Below are 23,957 nucleotides of genomic sequence, written 5' to 3'. Positions count from 1 at the left end.
ATGTAGTACTTATTGTAAACAAAACACAATTTTGACATTCACTATATTTAGATTTACTTTTTATAATTTAAAGATCTTACCACGAGCCCAAGGGAGAGAGGGAGGGAGGAGGTTGAGTATGGAGGAGGAGGGCAAATGATATGTCACATATACGGAAAAGTGTTCTTGAACCGGGCCCGGTGTTTGGAACTATTGTAACTTCCATTGCCATGAATTTAGCTAATCTGATTTTCATTCTACATTTGCTTTTTAACTTTATGTAATTGGTCTTCTGTGCATAACTTTTTTGCAGCTGTCATAAGGGATCATCTAGAATTCTAAGCCGGGAGGTGTAGGGAGAGGTTGGCAGTGGTTGGCTAATGGCTCTGAGGGAGGCAGCAGCTAGGAATGCAGGAGGGAGGGGTGGCAGGTGCATGGGCTAGGCATAACATGTACTGATGTCAGGGCCAGTGGGGAGCCTTCTGCCAGCTCATTTGCTGCACTTTTATATTTTCTTCTTTCATCAGTTAGATTCAGTATCTCATGTGTTACTCGAGGATTTCTGCTGGCCCTTAGCTTTTCTCTTATTTTATTCTCTGTTGCCTTCAGTGTTTCATTTCATTTCTAAAAGCTATCCATTCTTCTTCTATTGTATTCCATTTCCTTGTTTCATCCAATTGTTGCCTAATGCTATCTTTGAAACTCTAAACCCCTGGTTCTTTCAATTTATCCAGATCCTACCTCCATAGTTTCCTACCTTGATGCAATTTCTTTAGCTTTAATCTGCAGTTCATAATCAGTAAATTATGGTTAGTCCATATCTAGCCCTGGAAATGTTTTGCAGTTTAAAATTTGGCTTTAAAATCACCATATTACCATTATGTGATCTATCTTGATACCTGTTAATGTCTCCTGTACTGTTCCATGCACAAAACTTGCTTATACGAGTCTTTTCAAGAGGGTGCTGCTGCTGATGAGTCCCATACTTCTTTACAGAGCGTAGGGGAACGACGCAGGAGACCCGCGCCGCCTTACTAGGCAAGGTCCTAGTGGAGGTGATTTGCCATTGCCTTCCTCCGACCATAATGGGGATGAATGATGATGATGAAGACGACACAACAACACCCATTCATCTCGAGGTAGGAAAAATCCCTGACCCCGCCGGGAATCGAACCCGGGACCCCGTGCTTGGGAAGGGAGAATGCTACCGCGAGACCATGAGCTGCGGACATTCAACCATTAAAGAATCTAAGTAACCTTTTTTGTGTATGTTCCATTCCAGAACTAAGTGTTGCTATTTCCAAATGAAATGGTACAGCACCCTGCTTCTGCAGTAAACTTAACATGTAGAGTTTGCTGTTTGTTACTGTAAGACTCTACCTTGTGATGATTATTATTCCCGCCACTGCAGCAGTATGTGCATGAGAAATGATAGTATTACAGTTTAAGAAAGTAGTTCCAAGGGGTGATTATAAGACCCCTTTGGTTTCCTGAGTGCTGAGTCGGGCCAAATCGTTCACATACACTCTTGAAGTATTTGATGGATGACTGCAGTTCTTCAGATGTGTTAGCTGGAGGAGCAGAATCATGTGCATATTGCAACTCTGTTGACAGTGTAATTTATCATTCTCTTTCAAGCAATGGCTAGCTTGATTAAAAATTCCTCTATCGAAATGCAATTTAATGTTCTGACTGTTGTTTGTAGACTGTGTCTCTTAGAGCAGGGCTACCAATTATAGGGCAAAGACTGTGGATACTTCTACGTGGGTACTAGCACACTGCCGTATTTTAAGCCTTTTCATAACTGAAAGTTTTTGTTGATTTCATTGCTTGCATAACACTTCCATAAGTCCTATAAAATGTATAGGGAAGCCAAAATATCTTGAAACCATCCACGTAGCATTTAAAGGTATGCTTTCTAAGGCCTGTTTTGGGTCATGTAGCACTGAGAACAGATGTTTATGCCTGCAGACAGATAGATCAGGGTTGGAATGACACATATCTTTCACTTCTCAGAAATAGTCAACATCATATTCGTTATGGTGCCGAGTTGGCACTGCCACAACACGCATGATGGCTATAATGTACAAGTCATGGAAAGCAACATTCACACTCTCTGTAGTAGCCACACGGTATTTCCAAGTACAGCCCCAGACCACTAGGAGGCACAATGAGAGCTACAGATCACCAGGTACCTCGCGAGGCAATAGCAAGAAGTCACTGGCCACATTGCAACGCCACACCTGCATCCAGTCAGAAGTTAAAAGGGGGCAGCAAGTTTCTTCTGGAGAATAGCTACTGAGGGACCACTGCAGACAGTTGCCATTGATGAGGGTTGGCTGATTCATATGCCAACTGCTTGCAGTCCCTTAATTATGCTCTTTTTGATGTGCCGTTGATGATGACAGTGTGATATTGAGAAGTTGGCTTCTGCATTGGAAAGCAGCTCTTTGAGTGTTGGTCATTTCAGTGTTTAGTTCCAGCTCCAGGGAGTTACCTGAAGCCAAATCCACAGAATTGTACACACATCAAAAAAAGTTTTGCATCACCCCGGACCCCAGGGCTCCTGAAGATAGACGTTGACTGTGGATATTGTATCGCAGATGTAGTCCCTTTGACTGTTCAGAGATGTCACTAAACCCTGCCAAAGATGTAACAACCATGCATGAGCAGCACCTATTAGACAGAGGCGGTCCGACAGCCAATCAATTCCAGTCATTCCATTACGAAGGAGGTACACAGCTTGTGTTGTCTTGTCACCTGGACGGTGAATACTGCAGTTCGATTGCATCCGCATTGTTACTTTGTGCCAGGAAGGGCTCTTAATAAGGTAAGTGTCCAGGTGTCTTGGAGTGAACCAAAGCAATGTTGTTTGGACATGGAGGAGATACAGAGAGACAGGAACTGTCAATGACATGCCTCGCTCAGGCCAGCCAAGGGCTACTACTGCAGTGGATTCACTACCTATGGATTATGGCTCAGAGGATCCCTGTCAGCAATGCCATCATGTAGAATAATGCTTTGTGTGCAACCACAGGATGTTGTGTTACAACTCAAACTGTTCACAATAGGCTGCACAATGCGCAACTTCATTCCTGATGTCCAGTGAGGTCCATCTTTGCAATCACGTAACCATTCAGTGCAGTACAGATGGGCCCAACAACATGCCGAATGAACCACTGAGGATTGGCATCACGTTCTCTTCACCAATGAGTGTAGCATATGCCTTCAACCAGACAATTGTCAGAGATGTGTTTGGAGGCAACCAGGTCAGGTTGAACACCTTAGACACAATGTCCAGCGAGTGCAACAAGGTGAAGGTTCCCTGCTGTTTTGGGGTGGCATTATGTGGAGCCGATGTATGCCACTGGTGGTCATGGAAGGCACCATAACAGCTGTACGATACGTGAATGCCATCCTCCGACCGACAGTGCAACCATATCAACAGCATATTGGTGAGGCATTCATCTTCATGGACTAAAATTTGCGCCCCCATGGTGCACATCTTGTGAATGTCTTCTTCAGGATTATGACATCACTCAACTAGAGTGGTCAGCATGTTCTCCAGACATGAACCCTATTGAAAATGCCTGGGATAGATTGAAAAGGGCTGTTTATGGATGACATGACCCACCAACCACTCTGAGGGATCTATGCTAAATTGCTGTTGAGGAGTGGGACAATCTGGACCAACAGTGCCTTGATGAACTTGTGGATAGTATGCCACACTGAATACAGGCATGCATCAAAGCAAGAGGGTATTAAAGGTACCGGTGTGTACAATCTGGACCACCACCTCTGAAGGTCTCATTGTATGGTGGTACAACATGCAATGTGTGGTTTTCATGAGCAATAAAAAGGGTGGAAATGATGTTTATGTTGATCTCTATTCCAATTTTCTGTACAGATTCCATAACCAAGGTGATGCAAAACTTTTTTTGATGTGTGTATTTTGGCTGAAACACTAGTTAATTTGTAATCGTAAATCGTGATGACCATTTTTTTTGGTTTGCGAAAAGACAATAAAGAAGCTAATGTACTCCTTCTGGGACTTTCTTGCAATTAGGACTAATAGACAAATTTTGCAGTGGCAACAAGGAGCATTTTAGAATTGATTACAACATGTGTGCCACATACCAGGTTGATCAGGAACAAGTGGCGTCCTTGCCGCTGAACACAGACATTACACATCTGGTGTTGCTCTTACTACAAAGGATGCAGCGGGTGAATGAGGCTCTACTGGCACAAGTTCTCTCTTTGAAGACACCCCCCTCCAGTTGCTGTGGGGCTGGTGCCCAGCCTGCCACCTAGGTACACCCAGGTGCATCATCACCACTGCTCTTTCAATACTTTGACAAGAAAATCAACCCTGCTACATAGCCCAATTAGAGCAACATCTTGCAATGGACAACATCTATGGTGACTAGCAGCAGTGTGCCTTCCAGTTGGCCAATGCAGGACCCATGATCTACCAGCAATTACAACAGTTACATCCCCAAGCAAAAGCACACTATCGCCCTATGCTTCCTTGAGGAAAAGCTTAACTGATTACTTCGACACTAAGATTCACATTGCTGCAGCATGACACAAGTTCTTTAGTTGTGAGAAGCTACATTCTGAAACCTGTAGGGAATGGATAGCTAGGCTCCAGTGTCTCTCCTGAGAATGCTGTTTTCAATGTGCCAATGAACAATGCTGGCTCCCTTATACATCAGCCCTGATCTGCAACATGATTTTAGTTCACACACCTGATGAAGGCCTGTAGCAGTATCTCCTGAAGTTCAAAGATGTATTTCTTGATTCATGGCTTCACATCATTCGGGCTTTTGAGCAATCTGTCAGAGCAGCAGATTCTATCCAATATCCAGCTCTGGTATTTGTCTCCCATCCCAAATTTGAAGCCATGCAGCAACATTTGGTGCTCATGACTGAAAGAGACCCTCCCAGGACATGTAGTTTCAAACAATCACCATCTTGTAAACAGTGCTTTGTTAACTATCCACTTGGTCCTCCATCATGATTGTGGAGAAACCATCAAGTTCTGCCCCACATTTGAGGTGACTTCAAGGCCACTGGGAATACACAGTCCACAGTCACCACATAATCCATTCTCAAGCTTGATGACATTGTTTACGATCTCACTGGGGTACAGTGTTCTTCAAAATTGACCTTTGGGATGCTTATCTCCAGCTCCCATAGGACACAGAATCCTGGCAGACTGTGGTCATAAACACTCCTTTTGGATTGTTCCTATATAGGCGGCTTCTGTTTGGCATCACTAGTGCCATTGTGATCTTCCAGAGGTACTTGGAGCAACTCTTAAAGGAAGTCCTGATGAACTATCTCATTGATATTCTGGTTGCTGGAAAGAATACAGCCAATCTTGCCTGGATTCTCAACTTGCTTTTCTTCACATTCATGGCAGTGAACATTCACTGTAATCTTGACCAACGTTCTTTTTCCATACACCAAGTTGAGTATCTAGGACACATCTTCGTGTACCTACGGGATAGGCACAGTTTTTTTGCACAGTGAGAATGGTGTGAAGTGACCCATCACATTTGTATCCAAGACCTTCACAGCAGCACAGAAGAACTACAGCCAAATAGAAGAGGAGGCTTTGGCCATCATCTTTGTCATCAAAAAGTTTCACGATTACATCTATGGCTGCTGTTTCACACTCATGATGGATCATAAACCTGTACTGCATCCTTCAAGTCTTCAGCACCAATACCAAGCCATATGGCATGCCAGCTGCAATGGTGGGCTCTGTTTCTCTCAGGATATTCCTATGATATCCAATACCACCCTAATGCCGCCCATGCCAATGCTGACTTCCTATCAAGATTGCCTGTCAGCCACAACCCAGATGAGGAACTGGAATTATTTTTTAATGTGGACAGTGAGTGCCAATGTCGTGGCCATCTCCCCATCAATACATGCCTTGTGAGACAACATGGTGTGAATGACTCTGTCCTCTGGGAGGTTTTGCATTATACAACACAAGGATGGCTCACAGACAAGAACAATCTAGCACACCTGGTCTTCAGGACCAGGAAGCATGAGGTTTCATACTTGCATGGCATTGTGCTCATATGGGGTGCCATGGGTTGCACTCAGATGCACATCCCAGCACCCTCTGGCCTAAGGTTCTGTGGGTTCTCCATGACAACCATTGGGAAATCATCCTGACAAAGCGCCTCGCCCAACACTATGTCTGTACTGGAGAAGTATCAACGCAGATATTGCCAAGATGGTGAAGGACTGCCCCACATTTCAAAGCAAGCAAGTGACCACCTGCCCTCCCCCCTCCCCAATCCATATTTTCTATGGCCCATCATGATGACTCCTTGGTCCTGCCTCCATTTGGATTTTGCTGGCCCATTCCTCAGCATTTGGTGTGTTTCCTGGTTGTAAATGCAAGCAGTTGATTCCCCTTTGTGTTTCTGATGCAGTCCACCACCTCAGCAAAGACGATGTTCACCCTTGAAGGCCTCCCAGAAGACTTGGTCACTGACAACAGACCCAAATTAACACAGGCAGAGTTGTGGAACTTGTGCACCTCAAATGGCATCTTATTACTCCACACAGTTCCATTTCACCCTGCCTCAAATGGTCTGACCGAACTTCTAGTCTGCACCCTCAAGACCCAAATGAAAAAATTACCTCAACGCCACTCCATTGACAATGCCTTGACACTCTTCCTTTCCTCATACTGTGCATCTCCTCAGAGCAGTTCCTCACTGGCAGAAAAACTACATGGTTGCCCACAAAGGTTACAATTATCTCTGACGTACCTTCAGAACAGCCCCTGACATATCTTCAGAACGACCCCTTACCATCTCGGATTAATGGATGGCATTACTTTTCTCTGCACGATCAGGTATGGGTGCAGGCACAAGATTGAGGTCATCATTAGTGGCAGTCTGCCTTCATTCTCTGCTTGATCAGGCAGGTGATGGTTGAAGCTCGACTGCTGCGAGGAGGCTGCGGCCACTGGCATAACAGTCAAATGTGGGCTCATAATGGTTCCAACCCAGTGATGGATGCCACAACTCCTTCTACCATTCCAGATTCCTGGGATGAGACACTCTTTGCACCCTCTGCCACTGGCCCGGCCTGAGACCTCCAAAGACCAGACATGGTTCATTGGACCTGTCATCCCATGCTAATGGAGGTGGGTCTGGCAACCCCCCCCCCCCCGCCCACACACACACACACACACACACACAGTAAAGACTCCAGCACCATTGAGGCTGTTTCTGTGGCCGCCATTGCATTGACTCACTGGTGGTGGAGAGGACTGCTATGCTGCCCTGGGGCAACAATCACAACACGCATGATGACTATAATGCACAACTCACAGAAAGCAATACTCATGTGGTCCATAGCAGCCAAGTGCGATTTTAAAGTACACCCCTAGACTGCCAGGAGGCACAGCAAGAGCTACAGACCACCAGGTATCTCACGAGGCAGCAGCAAGAAGTCGCTGGCTACATTGCATGACCACACCTACATTCAGTTATAAGTTACAAGGGGGCAGCACGTGTCTTCCTGGAATTTAGCTGAAACCCAGGGACCACTGTGGACAGTTCCCATCAATTATAGCTGGCCGATTCATGCAGCAACTGCTTGCAGTCCCTTAAGTAAGCTCTCATCTATGAAGAAAGTGTAATGCCAAGAAGTAGGCTTCTGCATTGGAAAAATCTCTCTGAGTGTTGGTCATTTCAATGTTTAGTTCCAACTCCAGCGAGTTAGTTGAAGCCAAATCCACCAAATTGTGTTTTGGTTGGAACCACAGAAGAGGCAGAGTTAATTTGTCATTATAAATTGTGACAAACAGATTTTTGGTTTTCAGAAGGACAATAAAGAATCTCTTGTACTCCTACAAGTAAAACAAACCTGTAATGTTCAGATACAGCATTAATAGTCCTGCTTGACACAGTCAGATTGTTTTAATATCTGGGTGTAACAATGCAAAATATGAAACGGAACAAGCACGTGAGGACTGTGGTAGGGAAGGCAAATGGTTAAATGGTTTATTGGGAGAATTTTAGGAAAGTGTGGTTCATCTGTAAAGGAGACCATGTATAGGACACTGGTGTGACCTAGTCTTGAATACTGCTCAAGTGTTTGAGATCCATACCAGGTTGGATCGAAGGAGGACATTGAAGCAATTCAGAGACAGGCTGCTAGATTTGTTACCAGTAGTTTTGAACAGCATGCAAGTGTTACAGAGATCCTTTGGGAACTCAAATGTGAATCCCTGGAGGGAAGGCAACAGTCTTTTCAACTTCTGAGAAAATTTAGAGAACCAGCATTTGAAGCTGACTGCCAAATGATTCTAGTGCCTGTAGCACACATTGCGCGTAAGGACCACGAAGATACGATAAAAGAAATTAGGGCTCATACAGAGGCATATAGACAGAGGTTTCTTCCCTCACTCTATTTGTGAGTGAAACAGGAAAGGAAATGACTTGTAGTGATACAGGGTACCCTCTGCCATTGCACCATATGGTGGCTTGTAGAGTATCGATGTAGATGTAGGTACTCTTTCAATTAGTACTCCTACTGGGACTCTGATTGAATTTGGAATAACAGACAGATTTTTGCAATATTTATTTCAAAAGATATAACAGGTGTTTAGAAAATTCTTTACTTGCTTTCTTCCAGTTCACACAACACTATATTGCTTAAATGTTACGATTGGTTGCAGTAATTAAATGTTGCCTTCTGATGAGGAACTACTGGTTTCTTGTCATAGCCAATAATGTCTTCCTTGGTGGCCCAATTTCTTCTTCTGCTTCGGCTTCTTCTTCTTCTTCTTCTCCTCCTCCTCCTCCTCCTCCCACCATAGCTAAATTGCTTCTTTCCCTTCTTTGTCAAGACTTTGAAGACAGGGTGACCTCAGCATAGTCGAGAAAGAATTTGAAGAAATGCACTAATTTTCTATTTCTCCTTTTATTTCGTCCTTATCATGCATATCCCTCCCTTTCACTACAACCAATATTGATACATTACTGTATAAGAATGAGAGCTGCACATGTGTATGAGGCAGCAGTTTAACCAAACGTGGCTCACTTTGTCATCCTGTATCTGTAGGCTGCATTGCAGTGCATTGTGGGTAATGTGAAGGCAGGCAAAAGTGAGGACATAACTGCAAGTCCATATATTGTCTTCAGCTGTCATTTAATAGTGAGATAGTAAGTGCATTGTTTCTCTTAACACTTAATAATTGCACTGATGCCCATCACATGCCCAAATGCCACCAAGTGTTGTTGTGAGCATGAGACATGGTAAAGAATGTACAGGATGTCCATAAAGTCCCTTTACAACTTCAAAATTTTATCACAATGGCAGTTGTTGAAATATTTTAACAAAATTTCTTTTATTGTAATCACTGTTTACTAAAGTTTTTATACATATTAAAATTTTGGGTTTCAGATACTCTGTTGATGGAAGGAACTGAAACTTCTATAAAATGACAACTCCTCAAGAGAAGGCACAACGTGTGTCCTAGTTTATTGAGACAAAATTGGATGTTCAGACTCAACAAAACTTCGGAATGAAGTTTGGAAGAGATCCACCACTGCACCCTCCAATCCATGCACATGACACAAAAAATTTATGGAGACAGGGACAGTGTTGGATAAAGGGAGGAGTGGGCGACCAAGAACATCCGAGGAAAACATCGATCGCATTTTAAACATCTTCACTCGTTCACTTACGAAGTCCATCTGCACTGCTGCCAGACAGTTGCAACTACCACGATCAACTGTGCATAATGTCCTTCACAAGAACTTATGGTTGTATGCTTATAAAGTGCAACTGTTACAGACACTTGAGCCAAATGACAAGCCAAAACGGACCGAGTTTGCACTCAACATGCTGGAACGCCTTTCGGAGGATGAAGCATTCCTCAAGCGAGTTTGTTTCAGTGATGAGGCAACTTTTCATGTTTCTGGGACATTAAACAGAAACAATGTGAGAATCTGGGGATCTGAACACCCCCATGTGAGTTGGGAGCTTCACCGGGATAGTCCAAAAGTGAATGTAAGGTGTGGAATAATGTGCAACCGAATAACTGGTCCATTTTTCTTCAATGAGTCAACAGTTACTGCAGATGTTTACTTTGACCTTCTGATCGAATATGTAGCACCACAACTGATTGACTTACAACCAACTATCATTTTCCAGCAAGACGGTGCACCACCACATTGGGCACTGCATGTTTGTCAGTTCCTCAATGAAACATTTCCAGGTGGAGGGACTGGGAGGGATGGGCCAATTCCTTGGCCACTGCGTTTGCCAGATTTTGCTCCCTTGAACTTTTTTTTATGGGGGTATGTTAAAGATATTGTGTATCAAACACAGATACAGGACATTGCTGACTTGAAGCAAAGGATTCGTAATGCCATTGCCACCATTGATGACGCTATGCTACAGCAAACATGGCAAGAAATTGAGTACTGTCTTGATGTGCTTCATGCAACTAAAGGTGCCAATATAGAGGTCTATCAAACACTGTCAAAAAAACTTTTATAAACACTGATTACAATAAAACAAATGTTGTTAAAATATTTCAACAACTGTCGTTGTAATAAAATTTTGAAGTTATAAAGGGACTTTGTGGACGCCCTGTATATATGTGGAGGTAATTAAAGCATATATGTGGAGAAGTGATGAATGGGGAATCAGTCTAATGATGATAAGGGCCACTAATGGAGTAATCCACTGTCATAAACAACTTTGAAGAAAGATAGATTGTTAGGGGCTGGTGCCTGTGAATGAACATCTCAAAAATAGTGAAGCTATGTTGGACACCCATGGCTTATCAGAGAACTTGGAAGTCAGAGGATTATCCCCTCTGTAAGTCAGGTTAGGGAGCAATCTGTGTCAGATCTGATGACAAGGTATAGTGGTGGTGCAGGTGTAATTAGGTCAGAGCATACTGTTTATGTTACATTGTTGAATATGGCGGTCTCGAGCTAAAGATCCCTATGTGTTTCCATATTGACTCAATAACATCAACAATTATGACTACAATGAGCACAGGACCATCAAGATAGGCTCATGGACCAATGGAAATGTGTCACCGAATTATATGAATCACATTTCTTGTTACACCTGGTTGATGGAAGTATTCCAATGTGCCGTCATCCTGGTTAATGGCTGCTTGAAATATGCACCGCCCCATAGATGCTGGCCTTCAGGGACAGTATCATGCTATGGGAGGCATTCACTTGGCCTTGCATGAGACCTGCAGTTGTAATTGAAGGCATCCATAACAGCTGTGTGATATGTGCAGACCACCTGCATTCTTTCATGCTTGAAGCCTTCCTCACTGGTGATGGCAACTTTTAGCAGAGTGGCTATCCATGTCATAAGGCCAGACTCACACTATAGTCATTTGAGGAACACGATAATGAACTCACACTGCTGTCTTGGCAGCGTAATTCATTTCATCTGAATCTGATGGAACACATCTGAGACACTGTCAAGTGCCAGATGCATGCGCACAAACTATCAGTTCATAATTTGATAGAGTGACCTGTGCATAGATATCTGGTGCCACACACCTCTGGAAACCTACCAAGGACAGATGAATCCATGGCATGCTGAGCTGCTACTGTATTCTATTCCAAAGGTGGGCCAACATGGTACTGAGCAGGTTGGTCGTAATGTTTTAGCTCATCAGTGCATGTGCACAGGTAACAAAATATTAACCATTAAGGGATATAAACAGAAAAAAAACATATTTTTAGGTCAAATGTTGTATTATCCAATGTTATGTAAAGCGGAAGTTCAGAAAACAGATGTGAGATTTAACTTAAGATATAAAAAAATTATGATTTTTAAGACATTTTGTTAATGATGATATGCAAATGAATACATACTTATGGAAACTTTTTAAAAAATTCTTTTCATGGAGGAATATGACTTTTTATAGGAACTACTGTAAATGATACATTTACGGTTAATGGTGCTAATTCTGAAACTATAGGCAGAGCTTTAATTTCTACTTTTAAATAAACACAAGCAATTTTATAGAGAGCTTCATACAATGAGACATGTGAAAATGTATTTGCATGGACAAAAGAATTAGTTTCTTACAACATTCTCACTTTATGTCTCTGTTACATCCCTCCAACTTTCTGTACTTTATGTTTGTTATGAAGTAGAAATTTATACAAGGGTTGCCCAGAAAGTGATGCACCACATTTTTTTTCTCAGCCGAAAACAATGCTAAAAATGCAAAACATTACACATTTATTATCTGAAGTCTCATGAGTGAGCATGCCAAGTTTCCTTCACTTCTGACAGATAGCGTAGCTGCAGGACAGTTTCGAAATGGCGTCTGTAGGTAATGAATGTTACAAGCAATGTGCCATCATTGAATTTCTCACTGCAGAGAAAGAAACTGTGGGGAATATTTAAAAACACTTGTGCAAAGTCTATGGAGCATCTGCTGTCGACAAAAGGACAGTTAGACACTGGGCACGGAGGACCTAGCTCCCTCGGACTTCTACTTGTTTGGTGCATTAAGGGATGCCATTCGTGGAAGACATCTGAGGATGATGAGGAGGTGATTCACACAATGAAGAACTGGTTCCACCACCAGGACAAGGACTGGTATCAACAGGCATATATGCCCTTGTTTTTTGCTGGAGCAAGGCCATAGAATGGGATGGAAATTACATGGAAAAATTGGGTGTGTAGATAAAACACCATTCTTTTCTGTTTATAATTCTCATTATGTTCAATGAAGAATTGTTGAAGAAAAACATGTGGTGCATTAATTTCTTGGCAACCCTCGTATAAAACTCACCAATAGTTTGTGTGTTGGCAGTACTAATTACACTGTAGAGCCAAAGAAACTGGTACGCCTGCCTAATATTGTGTAGGGCCCCGTGAGCATGCAGAAGTGCCGCAACACGACGCGGCATGGACTAATGCCTGAAGTGGTGCTGGAGAGAATCGACACCATGAATCCTGCAGGGCTGCCCATAAATCTGTAAGAGTATGAACAGCATGTTGCAAGGCACCCCATATATGCTCAATAATGTTCATGTCTGAGGAGTTTTGTGGCCAGCGGAAATGTTTAAATTCAGAAGAGTGTTCCTGGAGCCACTCTGTAGCAATTCTGGACATGTGGGGTTCACATTCTCCTGCTGGAATTGCCCAGGTCTGTCCGAATGCACAATGAACATGAGTGGATGCAGGTGATCAGACAGGATGCTTATGTACGTGTCACCTGTCAGAGTTGTATCTAGAAGTATCAAGGGTCCCATATCACTCCAACTGCGCATGCCCCACACTGTTACAGGGCCTCCACCAACATGAACAGTCCCCTGCTGACACACAGGGTCCATGGATTCATGAGGTTGTCCCCATACCTGTAAACGTTCATCTGCTTGATATAATTTGAAACAAGACTCATCCAACCAGGCAACATGTTTTCATTCATCAACAGTCCAAAGTCAGTGTTGATGGGCCCAGGTGAGGCAGAATGCTTTGTCTTGTGCAGTCATCAAGGATACATGAGTGGGCCTTTGGTACCATGTGCCCATATAGATGATGTTTTATTGAACTGTTCACATGCTGACACTTGTTGATGGCCCAGCAGTGAAATCTTCTGCAGCAATTTGCAGATGGGTTGCTGTTCTGTCCCACTGAACATTTCTCTTCAGTCATCATTGGTCCCATTGTTGCAGGATCTTTTTCCAGCCACAGTGATGCCGGAGATTTGATGTTTCACCAGATTCCTGGTATTCACAGTACACTCGTGAAATGGTCACACGGGAAAATCCCCACTTCATCAGTACCTCAGAGACACTGTGTGCCATTGCTCGTGCGCTAACTATAACACCACTTACAAACTCACTTAAATCTTGATAACCTGCTGTTGTAGCAGCAGTAACCACTCTAACAACTGCGCCAGACACTTGTTGCCTTATATAGGTGTTGCTGGCTGCACCGCCATATTCTGATTGTTTACATACATCTGTATTCAAATACAAATGCATATGCACGCCTATACCAGTTGCTTTGGTACTTCAGTGTATAAATGTACCATGTACAACAGTTCCTAAAAAATTCATATTCTACATTAAAAAGTATTTTTAAAAATTATCATAAAATTATTCTGAGTGTAGACATCACTGTAAAATGATGAACCAACATTTCAGCTACTATGGCAAGTTGTATTCATCAGGTTATGAAATAGTGCTGGGACAATGTAACCTGGCAAAATTACTAAAAATAAAAATTTGCAGTATCTGGTGAGCAATGGACCTCCATTCACAAAGGATTCAGTCAACTTCACCACACTTTTTGATGTGATGTTGCTGTTCGCAATTGTGCCAGCAAGAGATGATGAGGCCAGCAAGAGATGATGAATACTTTACAAAAGTGAGTTGCCTTCAAAAAATAACTATTTCTTCATGGTGAAAGAGAAATTTTGTGGACAGATGGATGGTGTAGCAATGGGATCTTGCCTTTCATTATTAGCAATGGACTTCCTCATGGAACACATGAGAAATTTGCACTTCGTCCCACACTGTGCAACAAAAATGTTGACAATACTTCCATCTTCTACCTTCATAGAGGAACAGAACCCACCATCTCTTGCCAGTATCACAGTGTACCAACAAAAGTGTACAGTATACAGTGGAATTTTCTCTTTGTGGAAAAGTACCTGTCACCAACTTTGACACAGTAGCCAGGAAGCCCACTTCCACTGGCATATCTGTATGCTACATCTGGCCATCATAGAAACCAGAATTCAGTACCACCATCATAGAAACCAGAATTCAGTACCACACACTCTGACCATAACAGCTCACTGGATCTGTAAGGCAGACAATGTCAGTTTGGGTGTGAAGAAGCTGTATACCATCTTAAGAGATAATGGTTACAATGAAGAAACCTGTCCATAAAGAAAGAGATTGACAGGGAAGGGGAAGAGGAGGTGGAACAACCATACACCATTCTTCTATTGCACAGAAAATAGTCAGCAATCATGTGGGGAAAATTCTTCACTGAGATAGCATTAAACTGATCTATTGCAACAGAACAAAACTGCACACCTGCTTTGGTCCACCAAAGATGTCATCAGTACACTGCAAAGAGTCAGCTGTGAGTGCAGATGAGTTAGCAACAGGCACATGACTAAAATAACATTGACTTGTGGCTGGGACAACATGAAGAAAAATCAATTGTGTCAGAACATAAAATCAAAGCATAGGAACACAGACTTCAAGGAGGCTTGGTTTCCAGCTATGCAGCCACTTACATTCAGTAAGATACAGGGTAACTCAAGCAGTCCTCCAATAGGATATGTGCTGATGGTTGCAATTTTACATCTTGTTTGCTGCCAATGCAAGCAATGCTGGCATGCTGATGGACTGCACTTGTGAGGCTGCCTCATCACGTAAAGATCCTCCCTTAATTTTCAACATTGGAAATATTAATTTTAAATAGCATTGATTCCAAGTGTTACCCAATTTATATGCAATGTATATAGAGAAAGCTCAAGAAATGAATCTTTACACACATTATTAATTATATACATAATACAATTCATTAGGTGCTGCATTGTGGAAATGACATGACTGAAGCATAGTGACTTATTTCCAGATTTTAATGTTTTATTCCCAATTAGTATTAATTACCACAAAGTCACAAGCACTGTCAATTTTCACATGGAATCACAAATTAGTATAGAAAAAATGTGTTGCAGAATTGTACACTGTCTTCACAACCACAGCATGTCAAAGACCTTAATGAACTGTTCACCATCACAGTCACAGCATGAGTTACGCATTTGGTTGCCAAAGAAGGATAGCATATACCTCACGTATTGTTCCAGGAACTTCTAGAAAGTTGTATAAATCAAATTAGTATGTAAGTGACTATTGTTTTTAAGTTTTACCATCATTTAAATTTAATGAATGTATTTTACATATATTAATTTTTTTAGAGATTATGAAAATGGCAAGTAATGAGAGTACAGGGTTATTCTAAATGATGGACCCATTTTCAAAAATTCATTTGTATTCAAGTACAAATCTAAAATGAACAAGCTTTATACCAATGAAAAGAGGAAGTTTCAAAGTTTTTGGTGGGCGGCAGTGGCCGGGCGGTGATGGTTTAAGAAACGACTGTGGAGCACAGGGTTATCTGTGTTCTTGAGTTCGCAAAAAGTGAGTCGTAAATTGCAGTGCAGCGGGCATTTCATATCAAATTCAGTATTCAACCACCAACTTGCAAAAGCATTAGCCATTGGTTTAAGCAGTTTAAACAGACCGGGAGTGTGTGCAAAGGAAAACGCACTGGCCAACTGCGTGTGTCAGAGGATGATGTCCGACAGATTCAAGAAAGCTTTTTTTGCACAGTCCCAGTAAGTCTATCAATAGAGCTAGTCAAGAACTTGGAATACCTCAATCAATACTACAGAAAGTTTTGAGACGGCATTTGCTGTACAAGCCCTACCGATTATAACTTGTGCCAGGCTCTCAACCCCAATGACAAAGAGAAGCAATTTAATTACAAATTATTAAATGTATTAAATTGATATCAAACATTATGAAAAAAACTTTGAAACATCCTCTTTTCATTGGTATAAAGCTTGTTCATTTTGGATTTGTACTTGAATAAATACGAATTTTTGAAAATGGGTCCATCATTTACAATAACCCGGCATTGCAAAAATAGTGAAAATATTTCTAAAGCTATTAACTTTATGTTATGCTTAGACCTTCATTTGATGTCAGTTGCAAGTCAATAAAAATATAAATAGTGACATTTGTCTTGAATAACTTTAAAATGACTTTGCAAGATAAGAATAAGTGATAATATACAACAGTCCAAGGTTGGTTGGTTGAATTGGGAAGGGACCAAGCGGCAAGGTCATTGGTCCCATCAGATTAGGGAAGGATGGGGAAGGGAGTTGGCCATACCATTTCAAAGTAACCATCCTGACATTTGCCTGAAGCGATGTAGGGTAATCACAGAAAACCTAAATCAGGATGGCCAGACGTGGGTTTGAACCATCATCATCCCAAATGCGAGTCCAGTGTGCCAACAACTGGCCACCTTGCTTGGTCTATGGTACAACCTCGTGGGACAGAAAATTGGCTGGATCTAAGAGAGACGTAATTTGTAAATGATGTAATAAGCAAAATCTTTTGGCTATGTAAATATGTTGTCATTGTATGATGCTTTCCTCAAAAGTGTTGTGTGTTCATTCACAAACAGAAATTTATTTAGAAGCACCAACTACAGTTACAGAGTTAGCACCATTTACAATAGGCCTACAATAAGCTGTACTCCACCATGAAACAAATTTTTAAGAAGTTTCCGTAAGTTTATATTCATCTGCATATTATCATTTAGCAAAATGTTTTCAAAATCATGATTTTTGTTTAATTTTATGCCCCAGTTAAATCTCACTTTTCTCTTAGGTTTAATGTTTCTCTCTTTGTTTCTTGGACATTCTTTGTACAGAACTCTGGATACTACAGCATGATTTTGGATGTTTATAAAGTTTTCTAGCACTTGGGTGAAACTTTGCAACATATATATTTTCCATTTATTATCGATAGTTACATATGCGACAATTTAGACCATGAGAATTAGTTTTCTAAAAAATGACTGTAAAAGCATATCAAGCAGAGTAAATATACTTATCTTATCTTGCAAACTCATTTTAAAGTTATTCAAGATGAACGTCACTATTTATATTTTTATTGACTCACAACTGACATCAAATGAAGGTCTTGGCATAACATAAAGTTAATAATTTTAGAAATATTTAAACTATTTTTACAATACATACATTTACATTACATGTTATTTCCATAAATCTCTAAAAGAACTGACAAATATAAAATATACCCATTAAATTAAAATTATGATAAAACTTAAAAACAAAAGTCACATACATACTAATTTGATTTATACAACTTTCTGGAAGGTCCTGGAACAATACACAAGGTATATATATTTCTAAAGGTTTTTGGCAGCCAAATGCAGCACTCATACTGTGACTGTGACAATTAACAGTTTGTGAAGGTGTTTGACTTGCTGTGGCAATGAAGAAAATGTAAAATTTTGCAACACATTTGTTCTGTACTAATCTGTGATTCCATATGAAAACTGACTGTGATTTGTGACTTTGTGGTAATTAATACTGACTGGAAATAAAACATCAAAATCTGGAAACAAGTCGTTACATTTCAGCCATGTCATTTTCACACAGCTGACCTCATATACTCCTTGCAGTGTACTGATGACATCTTTGGTGGAGCCAAGCAGCTCTGCAATTTTGTTGCTGTTACAATAGATCAGTTTAATGCCCTCTCAGAGAAGAATTTTCCCCAAGTGGCTGCTGACAATCTACATATGCAATAGAAAAATGGGGTGTGCGATAGAACAATGGTGTATCATTGTCCAGCCTCCTCATCCCTGTCAATCTCGTTCTTTGTGGACACAGTTTTTCACTGTAACTATTAACTCTCAAGATTGTATTCAACTTCTTCAGTCCCAACTTAACATTATCTGCATTACAGCCATTATGATCAGCATATGTAATACGGAATTCTGGCATCTATGATGGCCGGACATAGAATACAAGTATATATCAGTGGAAGTGTGCATTCTTAATACTGACAATACTGAATTCTCACAGCACGAGTGACACATCTGGAACCAAGAAAGAATAGTATATACCTCGAGTATCATTCCGGGAATTTCCAGGAAATTCTATAAATCAAATTACTATCTAGATAACTAACATTTCAATTTAATGGATCTATTTTACGTGTGTAAATTCGTTTAGTGATTTATTAAAATTACAGGTATTATAATTGGTATTGTAAAAACAGTGTAAATATTTCTAAAGCAATTAACTTTGTTATACTGATACCTTAATTGGATATTGTTTGTAAATCAATAAACATATAAATAGCGATATTTGTCTCAAATAACTTTAAAATGACTTTGCAAGATAGGAATCAGAGGTAATACACTTATACAGTACAAGCTGACAGGACAGAAATTTGGAGGGATCTAAGAGAGTGGTAAACTGTGAATGCTGTAAGAAGTTAAAACTTTTGTCTCTGCAAATACACTATGTGATCAATAGTATCTGGACACCTGGCTGAAAATTACTTACAAGTTCGTGGCACCCTCCATTGGTGATGCTGGAATTCAATATGGTGTTGGCCCACTCTTAGCTTTGATGACAGCTTCCACTCTCACAGGCATACGTTCAATCAGGTGCTGGAAGGTTTCTTGGAGAATGGCAGCCCATTCTTCACAGAGTGCTGCACTGAGGAGACGTTCATTCAGGTGCTGGAAGGTTTCTTGGGGAATGGCAGCCCATTCTTCATGGAGTGCTGCACAGAGGAGAGGTATTGATGTCGGTCGGTGAGGCCTGGCACACAGTCCCAAAACATCCCAAAGGTGTTCTATAGGATCCAGGCCAGGCGAGGCATCGTTTACACCAAGCGATGCATCGTTTGGCATTTATCGGCATGATGTGTGGCTTATGAGCAGCCGCTCAATCATGAAATCCAAGTTTTTTCACCTCCTGCCTAACTGTCATAGTACTTGCAGTGGATCCTGATGCAGTCTGAAATTCTTGTGTGATCGTCTGGATACATGTCTGCCTATTATAAATTACGACCCTCTTCAGCTGTCGGTGGTCTCTGTCAGTCAACAGATGAGGTCGGCCTGTGGATGTACCTATGGATGTTTAAGAGTGTGGAAATCTCGTGTACAGACATATGACACAAGTGACACCCAATCACATGACCACATTCGAAGTCCGTGAGTTCCACGGAGTGCCCCATTCTGGTCTCTCATGATGTTTAGTGACTACTGATGTCACTGATATGGACTACCTGGTGGTAGGTGGCAGCACAATGCAACTAATATAAAAAACATATGTTTCTGTGAGTGTCCAGATACTTTCGATACATAGTGTATGTTGTCATGCATGTCATTGCCTGAAGCTCTCCTAAAAATTAGGGGTTCATTCAAAAGTAGAAATTTTTACGGAAGCTCCACCTATAGTTTCAGAGTTAACAGCATTAATTGTAAATGTATCATTTGCAACAACTCCTATAGAAAGTCATAGTCCACCTTAAAAAGGATTTTTAGTAAGTTTCCATATATTTATATACTTTTATTGTTATTTATTGGAATACTAATTGTGATATAACGTTGTTGTATATTTAACTCTCAGTTTTCAAATAGAAAAATATATATGTGGCACATTTTCACCTAAGTACTAGAAAACTTTATAAATATCCAGAGTCATGATTTAAATACTTTGCAAATAAAAATAAATTCAAACGTGGCTAAAAAACAGGGTGGTATCTTAAGTTTCAGTAATGCCAAGCTCTCTCTCTCTCTCTCTCTCTCTCTCTCTCTCTGTGTGTGTGTGTGTGTGTGTGGGGGGGGGGGGGGGGGGGGGAGGTGGGGGGGGAGGGGGGGGGGGGAGGGGCAGGAGGTGGTGTTGCCCATATGTATGCATGTATTACTTGTGATTATCTAATGTCTGTCACATTTTTAGTTTAAAGTATTATTTATGACATTCTACTTTGGAATCCTAGGCTGAGAAAAACTGCAACTAACATGAAGGCTGGACAGATACATTATGTGAAATGAATCTTTTAACTGCAAAACATAAATGTTTGATACATACAGTGCTCAGCAGCTGACATGAATCTAAGGACCTTCATAGTGACTAAAAGTCTAAATCAGCTGCATTAGAGTTTAAAAGCTAATCGTATGCAGCCAATAGCCAATGCTGAACATAAAGTCTTATATTATTTTTCTTAATATAATTAAAATCCAGTGTTGATGCAGGTTGTTATTAACGACATATTTCTGAATGATTTTGGATTGATTGATGCAAGTAAATGGAAAATAAAACAAATTTTCATGGGAAAGTATAGAACAAAATGGCAGCTATGCGAATTTGCAGCATTCTTACCAGATTCCACAAAGCATGCATTTGGTTCTGCTGGTAAAGGTGTCAGTTTGCTATGGCCAATTACATGTTGATCTTTTACCAATACTAAAGACATTGGCAGACTGTCGGAAGACTGCTGAAGAGTGCGTAACCTTTGACAAAATAAAATTTCACATTAAAGATAGGCTGAGACATTTCAATTTAAAGATAAGTTGATCAGATTCTAAAAGGATTGGGGAAATGCACAGTATACTCTGGGTGACACTCAAGTAAATCACACTGATGTAACATACATACGTAAATCTTGGAAGAATAAGGAATAGGAACACTGCCTTTGGAACGACAGTGAATAGTGAGAACAAGATGGGGTTTTGAAAATTTGGAGACTAGTACTACAACAGACATGTAAAGGAGAAAGGAGGAGGAGAGGGTGGAAAAGAGAAAAGCAAGTAAATAAGTTGCTTGCATGAGGTTTGAAACATGGGAATAAAACAGAATGAAAGGGAAAACTGTGAAACAAAGGATTTTTTAAAAAAAGGAGAAAGTTAAGATGGTGGTTTTAATGCTTCAATGTTCAACAGGTACATAGCCTCCTCCCTTATTGCGTACAATGCACAGAATTTTCATACAAGTATGTGAAACTGTCAGAAAATTCCTTCTTTATGATGTTGTTCAACTTGTGTATCACACTGCCTCGAATGTCGGTTATGTTGTCATAGCACTGACTCTTCATGTGAATCTCTGCACTTTGTCATTTTGTGGAAGTTTTGTATTGATAACACCAACTCGCATCACTGGTGATGATTTGATGATTTTTTCCAGAAAAGAATTGCCTGAAATTTGGCATTTTAGTCTAACTATGGCAGTATCTTTTCGTATAATTTTTCATCGGGAGACAAAGTGTTTATGGCAGACTTTGCACACACTTTTCTCATCTTCAAAACATTCTGGGGAATGTCTTGAACACTTGATTTAGAACAAGCTCTTTTTATGGAGCAACTGCAACTGTTCATGTCCATTTTGAAAAACGAAGAAAACTGCAGGACAGTTGCTGTCCAGTGGTTTTCTTCATTTTTCAAAATGGACTTGATTTAGAGATGTTGCTTCATTATGATTTGTGAGACAGCAACGTTGCCACACTGCAGCCACATGTCCACTACTGAACTATGCCTGCGCACAACTGACTAGTCAAATGATCATCTCTGTTATTTACATTTGTTAGTTCAAGATGCCGCCATACAGGTAATTACTGCATTGACATTGCCTGTACACCAGGAATAAAATCAGTCTCGGAACTTTTTGGGTGGTCTGTGTGTGTGTGTGTGTGTGTGTGTGTGTGTGTGTGTGTGTGTGTGTGTCTGAGAGAGAGAGAGAGAGAGAGAGAGATTTATCAGAGGCTCATTATAACATTAAATCCATCTTTAACTGACATGGAATGATGTAAGGAGTGATGGGTTGTTTCAGGGAGAAGACCAGACAGTGAGGTCATCGGTCTCATCGGATTAGGGAATGACGGGGAAGGAAGTCGGCCGTGCCCTTTCAAAGGAACCATCCTGGCATTTGCCTAGAGCGATTTAAGGAAATCACGGAAAACCTAAATCAGGATGGCTGGACGCGGGATTGAACCGTCGTCCTCCCGAATGCGAGTCCAGTGTGATTTAAGGAGTGATTTCATGTTTCTCCCATTGCAATTATATGAACTACGTCCAATGTTGTGATGTCACGAATTCTGTTGAAAGTTACAAATGCACCTTTACTTATACGTTTCTTCAATGCTCTTTTATATGCCACTGTCTTGATAAGGAAACTAAACTACATTTTTTGTACACCTGCAGAATTTATCCAACTTTTGCTAGTGCTGAAGATTGAAAATCAGGTGAAAGAATTTTACACTTTATTCACTTCTCAACTAGCGTTAGAAAATATTCAAGAAGCTCCTGTTTATGAATATATAAAGGAAAAGTGCACTTAATAGCTTTACATATTGTCTATGAGGGTCATTCAATAAGTAATGCAACACAATTTTTTTTCTCAAAGCAGGTTTGTTTTATTCAGGACTCCAATACACCATATTATTTCTCAGTCTTCTGGCTACAAAATCCTATTTTCCAAATAATTGGGAGGGCCTGTATGCCCACATGATACCACTTTACTGGTCAACCCATCTTGCTGCAGCTATAAACTCCCCATCATCCACATACTGCTTTTAGAGTGCATCCTTCATTAGGCCAAACAGATGGAAGTCAAAAGGTGCAGGATCTGGGCTGTAAGCTGGATGAGGAAGCAAAGCCTACTGAAGTTCTGTGAGCTCCTCTCAAGTGTGCAGACTTGTGTGAGGCTTGCATTGTCATGGAGAAGTTCGTTCGCATTTTTGTGGCAATGAGAATACACTGAAGACATTTCTTCAATACACTTGAAGAGTTGATCATTGCATCAAGAGGGAGGACATCAGACAGAATAACCCCTTTAGAGACCCAGAAGATCGGCTGAGAGTGCAGGTTGAACTTTTTCTCCAGAGGGGGGGTGGTTTTGCACCACTCCATGAATTCCCGTTTTGCGATTGCCTTGAACTTTTTCCATAAACACTCAACATTGTCAGTGTCAGAACAGAAATTTTCGTTTTGATCTGTTAGGTAGCCTTAAATCTGCCTCCTATTACTCTTGCTAAACAGATAAACCTTCCTCCCTTTTTATATATTCCTATTTACTTCCATATTCAGGGATGCTGGAACCGCCTTATGATCACTGATTCCATTCTGCACTTACAGAGTCGAAAAGTTCGGGTCTGTTTGTTATCAGTGGGTCCAAGATGTTATCTCCACGAGTCGGTTCTCTGTTTAATTGCTCGAGGTAATTTTCGGAGAGTGCACTCAGTATAATGTCAGTCGATGTTCTGTCCCTACCACCCGTCCTAAACATCTGAGTGTCCCAGTCTATATCTGGTAAATTGAAATCTCCATCTAAGACTATAACATGCTGAGGAAATTTATGTGAA

At 40.9% G+C, this 23,957-nt stretch overlaps 1 protein-coding gene across 5 annotated transcripts in view; it reads right to left on the bottom strand.

Moving 5' to 3' along the window:
- The window catches only part of LOC124804742 (N-alpha-acetyltransferase 80), a 139,412-nt gene that overhangs the window by 21,768 nt on the left and 93,687 nt on the right, over positions 1-23,957 (bottom strand). For all 5 annotated transcript variants that reach the window (XM_047265068.1, XM_047265052.1, XM_047265043.1 and 2 more), the window contains one exon: positions 20,984-21,114. In XM_047265068.1, coding sequence (XP_047121024.1) covers positions 20,984-21,114 — 131 coding nt within the window. The remainder of the gene's footprint in view (positions 1-20,983; positions 21,115-23,957) is intronic.

Source organism: Schistocerca piceifrons, chromosome 1 (assembly GCF_021461385.2).
Source record: "Schistocerca piceifrons isolate TAMUIC-IGC-003096 chromosome 1, iqSchPice1.1, whole genome shotgun sequence".
NCBI lineage: Eukaryota > Metazoa > Arthropoda > Insecta > Orthoptera > Acrididae > Schistocerca > Schistocerca piceifrons.
This window is presented reverse-complemented; position numbering and strand designations above follow the sequence as displayed.